Source organism: Pinus tabuliformis, chromosome 4_2 (genome assembly GCF_031772625.1).
Source record: "Pinus tabuliformis cultivar Carrire ecotype Pingquan chromosome 4_2, CPIR1, whole genome shotgun sequence".
NCBI lineage: Eukaryota > Viridiplantae > Streptophyta > Pinopsida > Pinales > Pinaceae > Pinus > Pinus tabuliformis.
Window position 1 is genome coordinate 887,590,211 of NC_142304.1, and position 13,157 is coordinate 887,603,367.

Sequence of the window (13,157 nt, forward strand, 5' to 3'; positions counted from 1 at the left end):
CCACATTAAAATTATTAATGTGGTTGATATATGACCAAAAAAATTGTTGCAACAGGAAGAATACCTTACTAATGCATACATTTACCTGATATATAAATGAATGTTATAAATAATAATGAGGAGTTCATCATGGAAAAACTTATTAGAATTTTAATAATATCAAATCCCTAAGAAATTGGTGGGTAGGGTGGCAAGAATTTAATTTTTTAAATTTATTAAAAGTCAATGCAACCTAACAAACTCTTTAATACACTAGAATGATTTATAAGCCTTAAGACTAAGCATAAGCTGAACATATTCCATTAAGAATCAATCTAGGCTCTCAATTAAAAAAAAAAAAAAGTCAACAGATCCTCATCTAGCTTAAGTTGAAATAAGAAAACTTTCCCAATTTAAAAAATAAAAAAATAAATCAACAAATCCTGTACATTAAATTAAAAAATCACCCTTAAATTAAATTAAAATAAAATAGAAAGCATTGAAATAGAAAGCTTTCTGATGAACAGTGTGATTCCGTTGGCCTGCACAGCACAACGATTGCAACTTGTTAGTTTTGTTTAATCCACCATACTTACAACCCATGTTCTCAATGCTTTTCTTTAGCCATACTTACAGCTTCCCTGGCTCTATGCCCTGTATATATGTGTCTCTTTCGTATTGATTTTGGGTGTCTTTGGTTTCCACCGTTTTCAGGATCAAGAGCCAATCTGTTGCGACCTCGGCTTTTCTGCTTTCACGTGGTTGCCGTTCCTCTGCAACCGCATTAAGATCAGCATCTTCTTCTCATTCTCTCGTTACCACGCCTCTGCTCTGTCCATTTCTACAATTTTATAGAAACTATTGGGTAGGTTTGCATGCTGTCTTTCATATTTATTCTGCATCGTTTTCTAGACCCATCATCTGCTCTTCTCAATTCTTCATTCCATGGAGATGCCGCAGTACTTATTTCAATGAAAGGACAAATGATTGATCCTCATCATGCCTTAGATAGCTGGAGACCCTCCAATTACACCGTCCATTGCTCATGGGCTGGCGTCCAATGTGACCATATGGGTCGAGTAGTGGCTCTAAATCTCTCTAACGTGGGTATTTCAGGTCCATTCCCCACTCAAGTCACAAATTTACGCACCCTCCGTTCATTAGATGTCTCCTCTAACAACCTCACTGGAAGCCTCCCCTCCAACATATCAAAATTGAGGAACCTAGAGGTCCTCGACGTCTCCTTTAACTCCCTCACTGGAAGCCTCCCCTCCAACCTATCAAAATTGACGAACCTAGAGGTCCTTGATGTCGGGTACAACTATTTTTCAGGGGCATTGCCGCTGGATTTGAGCTATATCGTGAAGCTCAGGCATTTAAACCTAGGAGGAAATCTCTTCTCGGGCAGCATTCCCAGCGAGTATGGGAAGCTCATAAATTTGGTACATTTTCTATTGGGTGAAAATAATTTGAGTGGAAAAATACCAGCAGAGCTCGGCAATCTCGTGAACTTAGAATACATGAACCTATGTTCTAATAATCTCTCTGGCGAAATACCCATGGAACTCTTGGCGCTGGAATTCTTGAGCGACTTGGCTCTGTGCGAGAACAGATTGCATGGCGGGATTCCATCTTTCATTGGGGACTTGCGAAATTTGGAGTATTTAAGTCTTTGGGCGAACAATTTCACAGGTCTCCTACCTCAGCAATTGGGTGGAAGTGGAAAGCTAAAGTCTGTGGGGGCTTATGACAACAAACTAACTGGTCCCATCCCTCCGAATCTCTGCAAGGGTGGAAGGCTGCGGATTTTGTATATACATAATAATCTATTCTCTGGCCCGATTCCTTACTCTCTCGGCACATGCAATTCTCTGGAATATCTCTGGTTGGGGGAAAACTATTTGAATGGTTCAATTCCTCCAAGCTTGTTATACTTACCCATGTTGGATTTGATCGATTTGCATAGCAATTATCTCACTGGGAGCATACCGGGCAAAATTAATAATGTATCCTCCACTCTATGGTCAATGGATATTTCCAATAATCGTCTTAGTGGCTCTGTTCCTTCATCAATATGTACGTCACCTTCTATGCAATTTCTCGTGATTGGTGGAAATCAATTAACAGGTACTATACCGCCAGAGATTGGGCAATTGAGGAACATTGAAGTGATCGATCTCAGCAAAAACAGGCTTTCTGGTATGATCCCTACAGAGATTAGTAAGTTATCTACATTGAGCACTCTTTGGATCAATGGAAATCAATTAACAGGCAATGTTCCACCAGAGATTGGTCGACTGGGAAAGATTGAGGTTATAACTTTGACCAATAACAGGTTTTCTGGTATAATTCCTAGAGAAATTGGCAGCTGTATTTCTGGTACACATTGATCTTAGCCAGAACGAATTCAGTGGTCCCATCCCACAGGAAATCGTCAGTATTCTCGTTCTCAACTATCTGAACGTATCCAGAAACCACTTGAATGGGAGCATTCCCGGTTCATTGCAAAATATGCCTACTTTGACCAATCTGGATTTCTCTTATAACAATTTTTCCGGCCGTATTCTAGAGGGCAGTCATTTTTCACATTTCAATAAACGCTGGTTTGCCGGGAACCCCTACTTATGCGGGTCGCAGTTGGGCCATTGTGGGTCAGCACACATGGAGGTTGGACTTGTTTCTGCTCTCTCAGCTCTGGGATTTTTACTCTTCTGCTCTCTAGTGTTAGCATTTTGGTCAGTCAAATCTAAGGCAACAGCCATCAAGAAAGAAGGCGACGCCAGGTCGTGGAATATGACCACCTTCCACAATCTCAACTATGGGATCGGCGACGTGTTGGAATGCGTAAAAGAAGAGAACATGATCGGCAAAGGAGGAACGGGAGTTGTGTATAAAGGTATAATGCCTGATGGCCAACAGATTGCAGTGAAGAAATTAATGGGTACTACAGCCTCTTCAAATGATCGTGGTTTCTCTTCGGAGATCAACACAGTGGGAAAAATCCGCCATCGGCACGTAGTCAGATTGTTGGCCATTATCTCCAACCACGACACTAATCTCCTGGTGTATGAATACATGAGTAATGGAAGCCTCGGGGAGCTGCTTCATGGAAACAATGGTGGGGATTTGTATTGGCAAAGTAGATACAAAATCGCAGTGGAAGCTGCCAAGGGTTTGTGCTATCTTCAGCATGATTGCCACCCACTCATCCTTCATCGTGACGTGAAATCCACTAATATTCTTCTTGACTCCAACTTTGAAGCCCGTGTTGCAGATTTCGGCCTCGCCAAGATCTTGCGTCATTCCGGTGCATCGGAAAGCATTTCTTCAGTAGCAGGCACCTTCGGCTACATAGCTCCAGGTAAATTGCTGTTTCACATTTTCCCTACCTTTTAATTTTGGGGCCAAATTCTTAATTTTAATTCCTGAATTTACACAGAGTACGGGTACACACTGAAAGTGGACGAGAAGAGCGATGTGTATAGCTTCGGAGTGGTTCTGCTTGAGCTTATTAGTGGCAAGAAATCAGTGGATGAAAGAGAATATGAAGAAGGCATGAACATAAGAGGGTGGGCGAAGAAAGATGACGAGCTGGAAAAGAGAAGAAGTTATGAAGATTATTGATGCCAAACTCACTAACGTTCCTATGCTCACATACTGTAAACCCATGCAATAATTTTGACGTTCCCATGTGACCATGTGACCAAAGAAAGAAAGGTTAGAGACGTTAATTTTCACATTCCCATGTGACCAAAGAGAGAAATGTAAGAGACGTCATTGTCCATCAAGGGTGACATCCTCCCTCCGTCTAAACTCACGATAAGGCGGTTCATTTTATGGAAAGGTTATGGAATCTGATCCCTATTTTGATCAATAAAAAATAATTGAAAGGTTTCCCACGTTTTAATAATATACTACTAAGATTATGTAACAATGACTTTGAAGCTTCGGTTTAAGTGATCAATATTATATTGAATTTATTTACTAGATATGAGGATGTTGGCATATGAAAATGGTTACCATCAAAACCCAATATTCTAAATTGGAGTGTAATATTTATATTAATAAAATAATCTAACCTCATCATCTAGATTTAAATATGATATTTTTAATTAATTTCAAAAGTAAATATATTTTTTTAATTAAAAAATAAACATAGGAAAACATAGTATATGAATTATTTTTATATCTTTATCTTGATAAAAGTTTTGTGTGTAGTTGTATATGTATTGTTATTGGTAGGATTCTACTAATCTATTTGTGGCTTGATTGCTATTAGTTTAGTTTTGACTTATGTAAATTTTAATGTTAAACTTTAGAAATAAATAATACATTTTTATTCGAATTAAAAAAATTAGTTTGTAAATACTTGATTGGAAAAAAAAATTGATGTCTCATTTCAATTTTAATGACATATGTCTCAGTCTCACTAATAAAGTCTCCTAACACTGAGATGTCAGCAGTATTCAAGGTCAACATATGCTATCATGCTTACAATTGACATGTTGATACTTCCAAGTAGACGTGTGATGAAACAATATTGGTTATCATCCACGAATTCACTCACTACTCTGAATTTGTTAATGACTTGGTGATTTATGCATTTCTCTCCATGAAAAGAAAAATTAACTTTTTTTTCATACGGTAGACCGTCCACGACCGATAACTGACCTAACTACTAGAGGGTTGATTTGGCTTGTAGCAATTGTGAGGTCTAGGGATTTAACAAAAAATTTGAGGCATTCAGTAACACATAAATTATGGAATTGCTTCCATTAAGCAACAGTTTCAGTTCAAACCCAAAAGGTACATAAACAAATATAACGTTGTGTGTGAAAATTGAACTAACAAATCGAAATTACAAGTACTTTCTGTTGAATTCTATAGATATGGGATGTCTTCATAATTAATATTTTAGCCCTTCAAATATATGTAATGATAAATATAACACATGTTCTTCATGTTAGTTTCAAAAGCGAAAATTTTAAATTTTTGGCTCCAAGATAATCAAGTCGGCCCTCCATCAATTCAAATCGACCCCAGTTGAAGTGACACCCATTCAGCCTCCCAAAATACTATAAATAAGGCACTCGACCTCCTTCTCTTGACACATAATTCAGATCACTCATCTATTCTTTTGTTTATCTATGCGAAGGAGAGAGGGAACAAGAAGTGCACATGAGTCACAAGAACCATGCACGAGTCACAAGAAGTGTGCATGAGTAACAAGAAGTGTGCATGTGTGCATGAGTAACGCATAGTTCACATGACTTATTGAAGTCGAGTATCGTGGGAAGTTTGACTAGGTTTGACCAAGGTTATATTGCTAGTCGAGGTCTAGGGAGGGAAAAAGAAGTGCACACGAGTCACAAGAACTACACATCAGTCATAAGAAGTGTGCATGAGTAAAAAAATGTGTGCATGTGTGCATGAGTAACAAGAAGTTCACATGACTTACTAGAGTCGACTATTGTGAGAACTTTGACTAGGTTTGACCAGGGTTGTATTGCTCACCATTTTGACTTTGTATTTGACTAGAAGTGTAGGTTTTAACCCCGTATAGAAATTACCTGCTTACAAATTCTAAAACATAGAAAATAAACAATAGCGAGAGAATAACAGGTAAAACAAATATACACAGAGATTTTCCCCTGCATCCCAAAACTCGGACTACCACATTGATTTTTCATTATGTTCCTTTCAATGTTACAATACATATATATACATGCTGAAGCATCCAATACCATGGATCGAAAACCATCGCGCCCAAAACCATGTGCGAAAACCATGCACAAAATCATAGGTAGCTCCGTCCAACCTAATATAGGGTCCAAAAAATTTTCCCCAGGGTGCTGCCCCGGACCCCATAGAGGGGGGCTAACCACCCCCCTCAAACCCCGTGTGACCCCCCCACTGCGCAATTGGCACAATGAAGGGGGGCTTCGCCCCCCCTCTAACCCCCCGATTAACTAGGGTGGCTAGTCATGGAAAGAATATAACACAACCCAACAAGAAGAAATAGATGTATCTCTTGTTGAAATGAAGAATTTATCTAAGGAAAAGGTTGTTGGGTTTTCTTATGGTAAATCTTGCATTGCCTTTGTGTATTATTATCTCTACTGTCCTATTGCTTTTATGGTTGAGTTTCTAAAGTGTAATTGCTTAATGATAAACTAAAAGTGCTTAAATAATATCTATATCATTAGAAGTAATTATTAGTTTTCCGAAAATAGTGCTTGCATCTATTGCACTTGAAAAATCAACATAGTGTCAGATTTTCGATGAAAAAAAGGGCACTAAGATCACTTTTGAAGAGACCTATATTTACAGTTCGATTGTTTATCTATAAACATGGGTTCCTCTATGAAGTTAGAGAACAAGTTGGAAGGATCTAGAAATTTTAGGGCTTGGAAAATAAGGATTGATCTCATTCTTGCAAACAATGATGTTTTGAATATTGTGAAGGGAAATGTTACTAAACCTTCAGATAATGAAGGGAAAAAAAACACATGAAGGATGGCATCACAACCATGAGTATTATTGTGGATTCTATTAAATATCATTTGATTCCATATGTCTCAAATATTGACACTTCAAAGAATGTTTTTGATGACGTGGCTGGATTATATACTATCAACAACATTGGTTAAGTAATGTATTTGAAGAATGAGCTTCATGATGTTAAAATGAAAAGAGATGATATCGTGGCCTCATATTTTATAAGGATCTCTCATCTAAGAGATCAACTTCAAGCAATTATTTCCGATAAATAACTTGCGGCTACAACACTTAATGGTTTTCTTGGCTCATGGAACTTATTTGCATCTAGTATTTGTGGTAGAGAAAAGATTCCAAGTTTTGAGGATCTATGGACCTCATGTACCCAAGAAGAATCTATACTTTTCTCAAAGGGAAGATTCCAAGTCCTCAAGATGATCACTCTCAAGCGTTTACAACCCACTCTAAAAATAGTAGAGGAAGGAGAAAATTTAAAATTTTTCAAAGGAATGCAGGTAGAAGACCAACCCCTCAAACGTAGGATATTTAATGTTTTCATTGCCACAAGTTTGGTCATTATAAAAATCAATGTACTGAAGGGAAGGGCGATAAGAAGAGGAAGGGAAATGGTGATGATGAGCATCCACATTAGGAGAAATCCAAGAATGACACTACAAAATCATTAAGAACTAATGATAAGGACAAGTTTTACTAGGTTGATAAATTTGCAAATAGATCTTTGATTTATGCAAGTAGGCTAGGAGCAAGAGGGAGATGAGGGGGTCTTTCACATAAAACAAGGGAAGTTATAAACTCTGTTCTATGATCCCTTCTTGGAAGAATTGATTTACAAACTCTAGAAATCTATAATTCTTCGATAAGAAAACCCTAGAGATTATGGATAAAACCCTAGAGTTATACCTAAATCAATCTTTCCGCTGAAAGATTAAATCCTAGCTCATGTAAGAAAGAAAAGAAAAACAACATGTTGATGATGAAGATGAGGATGATGAAATTGCAGATATATTTCATTCATGCAAGAAGACAAGGATCAAGAGGGAGTTGAAAATTCCCTACAATCCTCAAAATATAAGTCTTTATATCTCTCTTACTTAATTATGATTGTTTTATTATTAGTTAGCTTCTTGTATTAATTTCCTTTTACTAGGTTATAATCATTTCTTCCATGACGTCCTAATGAGGGCTGCAAGTACATCGTAAAGGTTTCAAAGGATTTGGTAGTAGATGAAATCATTGTGAAGAACAAAGCAAAGATTTAGACGAGGATTCTCCTAGAGTGATTTATCCTCAAGAGGGAGAATTTGTACTACCATCTAGAACCATGTATGATGACTAGAAGAGTTCCTATATTAGAGGAAGAAGGTAGGTCAACTAGTTTGACAGATGCCATAATGAAGATTGTGTCAAGATTTGAAGAAATTCAATGGTGAATTCCAAGTGGATCTACAAGTATATGGTAGTGTTGACGGTGTTGGACCCACCAACATTCATGGGATCTCCCCGATATGAAGTTCCAACTAGACCTCACACCATTTAGTGTGGGAGTCCCATCTCGTATGATGGCCCAGTTTCCATTATCTTAAAGATATGCCTTAACTCTTGCTTGTCAACACATGAGAGTGGTATACTTAGTCTTCCAACAATGAGGTTCGTGTGACTGATGAGTGTTTAGTGTAACTTGTATCTAAGTTCTTTCACTGCATAGGGATAGGGTGAGAGTGAGTCTCAAGTCGAAAGGGAATAGTTCCAACTCAGTTAGAGACACACAACACAACAGGATCTGTGCAACTTCCAGTAGAGTAGTCCACATGGATTCGGAAATCACAAACAAAAAGTGAACAAGTAACACGTACAACACCCAATGGAGTAGTCCACACGAGTGTGAAGGTCGTTATAACAAGTTTACAAGAATGAATCTATCCAATGTCCGGCCGAGTAGTCCACACAGGCGAGACATTGTTAACAATTGATACAACACATTTCCAACAACATATGCACTAAAACAACCAAAATAGTTCAACTATCTTAGTACAGGCTAAAGCAACATGCATTACAAGTGTCCAAAGAATAGTATTACAAACGAATACAATACATGTGTGAAAACGTGCTAGCCTGTTAACAGGCTTTTGAATTAAGAAAAAGTTCCAAGACACATTTGTACACCATACATCACTAACCCCAATAGCGGGGTGTTGAAGCCATTTCTCGCTCCTCAAAGAAAAGAATACAGACTCTCAAGGCTATGTGGGAGGATCTAAGGTGAAAAGTATTTTGCATGTAGAAATGAGGGGTATATCTAGCCAAGGGTGAAATTGACCCTTGTGACTCTTCAACTTCCCTCATGACTATTCGACTTACATGACTAATAAACTTACCTGACTCTTTAACTTCATCTGTGTGTCTCTTGGACTTCCACATTACATTAAATTGATTACACAAGTATGACCCAAAGTAGTGATGTGGTCGAGGTGACTCATGACACAACTTGACATGAGACTCCTAGTATGCACATGCTGGTTGTGCTATTTGTGTCGAGTTGTTGTGTTGCTGAGTGATGAGTGTGCTCATGATGTACCATCAAATCTAGAAATAACCTAGTCTACCATGATGCATTGTCTTTCGTTTTTGGGTGCAGCTGACCGGGATAGTGGACAAAGCTCTCAAACAATGCAGAGCACATGTCACACCGGGATGCGAGACTCTGAGACATTGTCGGGAAAAACTACACAAAGGTCACTGGGAGTTAAGGATGAGTAGTTCGGGACAACAGTGACATGTGCAGGATATGGCTCAGCTCGAAGGCAGAATTGCACATTTTTTTTGGGAAGGCGGTGCGGGTAACAGGAAGCACTGGTAGTGAAAACTGCATAGATTTCCATAGGAGGCCAGTATCCGGATGTGGGACCTTGCTAGTCAAAAGTGTTTAGATCTGGGAGGCAGTCAAGTAGGTTTATGTCCGCGCAATTTCCAGGCTCAGCAGGATGCTGGGCAGAAGGTGGACTTCTTGAAAAACCTGTGCAATTTTCGAGAGGAGTGGCAAGCAAGCTGGCAGTGGGACTGCTTGAAAAAACTATGAAATTTCCTGGGATAGTGCAATGACAACCATCATTCTCTTGTCCCTCATGTCTATGCAATTTCTTCAGGATGTGCAGGCAAGCAGGTTAACAACTTCTGTGCATTTTTTGGGATGAGTGTAGCATTGATTCACTGCTTAAGTCAAATACTCCAGTTGACTAGCAGGAGGCTTGTTAGGTAGGCTTGCGGGAAGCGCAGACTGAGATGGATTATTGGGAAACTTCTTCACTTTTCTGGGTGATAGTCAACCAGGTTGATTCCAAGATTGTGCAGTGTGGATTGTCTCGAGGGCAGCATCAAGATCTGCGCATTTTTGGGCAACAATTCTTGGTCACTGAGGGCTGAGACTATGCAGTGCAACTCAGTGGAGGTCCTTTTGATGGAGGGTGGCTTGGTCAATAGATTTTCAGAAAAGTGGTTAAAGGGCTGAGACTATGCAGTCCAACTCAGTGGAGATCCTTTTGATGGAGGGTGGCTTGGTCAATAGATTTTCAGAAAAATGGTTAAGTGTGTGAGTGAGTGAACTCATTTATACATGACCTTGTGAACACACACTCAACATGAGTCAACGATAAGACACCTCAAACCACCAAGACAACATGTCTTAGTGTGATTGTCTAAACGTTGAGAGTGACAAGTGCAACACTTGAGATAAATGATTGAATGATCGTGAGGACACTTGCGCAACATTGTTTACAACTTCGTGTGTGAGTGCGATAAATGTTTACATAGAGAACATGAATTATACACACAAAGAAAAACCTTCGATATTACCATAATAAGGTTGAAAGCATGACATAGCAATCAACATGTCGAAAATGACAGTTTGTCAAACAAGCGAAAAGGAAGCAAGACATGTAGAGGAAACACATGAAATGACTTTTGCATTTCCACAAATGCCTGTTATTGAAGACAGGATGATATGATAATGACAAGCAATATTGTAAACTCAATTAAGAGGTGTACTTAGAAATGTTTTCTTTACTTACCATACTTACCCCGAGGCGATCATGCATCCAACAAATTTTGCATGCGGTCATAATCCTTTACCATCTCTTTGTCCCTTGGTCCTTCTCCTCAACTCCCTGGGAGTGATCTCAACATGTCACCTTTTCATGTAGTCACTGAGAGATACATCAGCATAGCTTCAGATGGTAGTGACTGTTGTCGGGATGAGCCCCTAGGAGGACCAACTACGTAATTTTTGTATGCAAGATAGACAAGGTAGCTTGGACAACACTGTGTAGATTTGAGGCAGAAGACACTGCCGCAGGGTGGGGGTCCTAGGAGGACACCTCTACGCAATTTTTGAGTGCAATGCAACTAAGAGGAAATACTACATAGTTTCTGGATGCAAGGCACTGCCATGGGATTGGTTTCGGGAGGACACATCTACGCAGTTTTAGGTTGCAAGGAAGACTGAGCAGCTAAAGGACAATACTACGTAATTTCTAGAGACAATGGGTTCCGGTTGGGGGAAAGACACTTGGGGAAACCACTGCACAGTTTTGGATGCCAAGGGAGGTTGGGGTCTCTGCGCACTGTGCATTTCAAGTAGGCAAGGGAGAAATCTTGAGGGTTGCAGTAGCAAAGTGCACAGTTCTAGGAAGCTGGATGAGGCTAGGTTTCTCAGGAAATGGCTAAGTGTGGGATCAGTGAGACATATATAAGTAGTGATAAGACTCATCTACGATCACAGAAGAACACTTAGTGATACAACGTAGACCATCCAGAATGTATAAAACATAATCTGCTTGATGCAACAACCTTCATGACAAGAGCACGTTAAGTGAGTGTGAAACATGTCTATGATTATAACAACTCATGTTCGCATGCTTTCCCTTGAAGAAAAAAAACATTCCCTTTGCATGACAAACAATAATCCCTATGCCCAAAGATGACACTTGCTACATGCATATGAGAACATGCAAAACTCTTAATATCAAGGAGGGGAAGATTGAGATCATCAGCTCACCAAAAAGTGATCAAGGACGATCGATCACAGGATCAAAGGTAGGCTCCAAAAGTTGCATGCGAGCAAAAATTTTGGAGGGTGGTATAGCTGCTACAACATTGGCGACACACTGGTAGAACTCCAGTTCTAAGTATGGATCTTGTTTCGTGAAAAGTGAATCTAACCCTTCCAAAAGTATTGTTCGATTCTTTGATCGTGATGGCTTCTGCACTAGCTTGTGTGAAAGATGTAGTTCCTACCATTCTTTTAATCATTCAGCACACATTCCAAGCCAATTCAACTTAGTTGTTTCAATTAGGGACGAGGGGTATATTGATTTCCAAGTAATATAACTATCAAAGTTTAAGTTTCATCTCTGGTGTTGCTCTACTGCTAGCAGGCCTAGACAGTACCCTGACAGAGTCATGCAGGAACACAAGCATTGCTCCGCTGCCAGCGAGCCTGGTTAGTACCCTGAAGGAGTTACTTGCATCACCTCTATGCATGGGAAGCCTTTCTCTTATTTCACCCGATTCATTTTCCATTTTCCATTTTTTTCATTTTTCATTTTTTTTATTTTTCAAAGAACTATGCATAGGAACTTATTTATTTTAGAGGCGGAAGAGGGATACTGACTTATTGAAAGAAAAAGAGGTTGTTCCTTCAGAGAATTATGTTATGTATACCTCTGACATACTTGTTAAGGTTTCCCCCCTTACCTTACTCTACTAGACTGAGTTGATAAGGGTTAACCCAAAAGAACCGATTAGAGTAGGTGGTACTAGTTAGCAGTGCAACCATTATGTTTTCACCAAGACTCACACTAAACATAACGTATTTTCCATCAAGCCATCATCGACTGACGAAAAAATGCTCTTCATAAAGGGAGAGGACAATAGATAACCATATGTTGATAGTTGTACAAGTCCTCTTATATTTACTTAGCTTGTCTTGAGAGCCAAACACAGTTTCATGTAAGGCTAACCTATGGACACGAGCAAGCAAAGAAAGAAAAAAGTAAAAAGCAAAAGTAAAGCAAAAGAAAAAATAGTAAGCAAAGCAAGCAAGCAAGGAAACCAAACCAAGTAACTAAGTAAAGCAAACATGAAAACCAGGAATCAAAGCAAAGAAAGAAGGAAAACACTACTCCTACTCCTATGCTAAACAATGCATGGGCCTACTCACGTGAAGTGATATTTCTAATGCAACCACTGATGCATTGGTTGGCCCATGTTGGCAAAGGCATGGTAGACAAGAAAGATATGCATGTAAACCAATGAACAAGAAATATAGATAAGTGAAGACCAACACGTTATGAGTTCTAAAGCATCCACAAAAAAGAATAGAGTGAATGCACAAGACAAACATTTTGTGGACTGAACATGATGCTGTGACACACTGCATGCAGATGATACGCATGCACACTCTCTTGACTATGAGAGACAAGAAAACATGATAAAGAGAGACAACTTACGCCTTGCAAGTGTGCTTACTATGTATGATTCCTCTAATGCATTAGCGATGGGATCATGTGATTCAAGTGGAGGAAGTGAACACTGTGTCTTAGATTGATCTTCAATGTGAAGCAGAGAGTGATGATGAGCCTTAGGTGTTTCAAAAATTTTCTGAT

General features: G+C 39.1%; 1 protein-coding gene across 1 annotated transcript; it reads left to right on the top strand.

Annotated features, from left to right (window-relative positions):
• Positions 1 to 854: 854 nt before the first annotated feature.
• On the top strand, positions 855 to 3,603 carry LOC149172546 (uncharacterized). The gene is made up of 3 exons (XM_089426359.1): positions 855 to 2,199; positions 2,336 to 3,340; positions 3,419 to 3,603. Exons 1-3 carry the CDS (start codon positions 855 to 857, stop codon positions 3,601 to 3,603), a joined length of 2,535 nt encoding a protein of 844 aa, XP_089282485.1.
• The last annotated feature ends 9,554 nt before the right edge of the window (positions 3,604 to 13,157 follow it).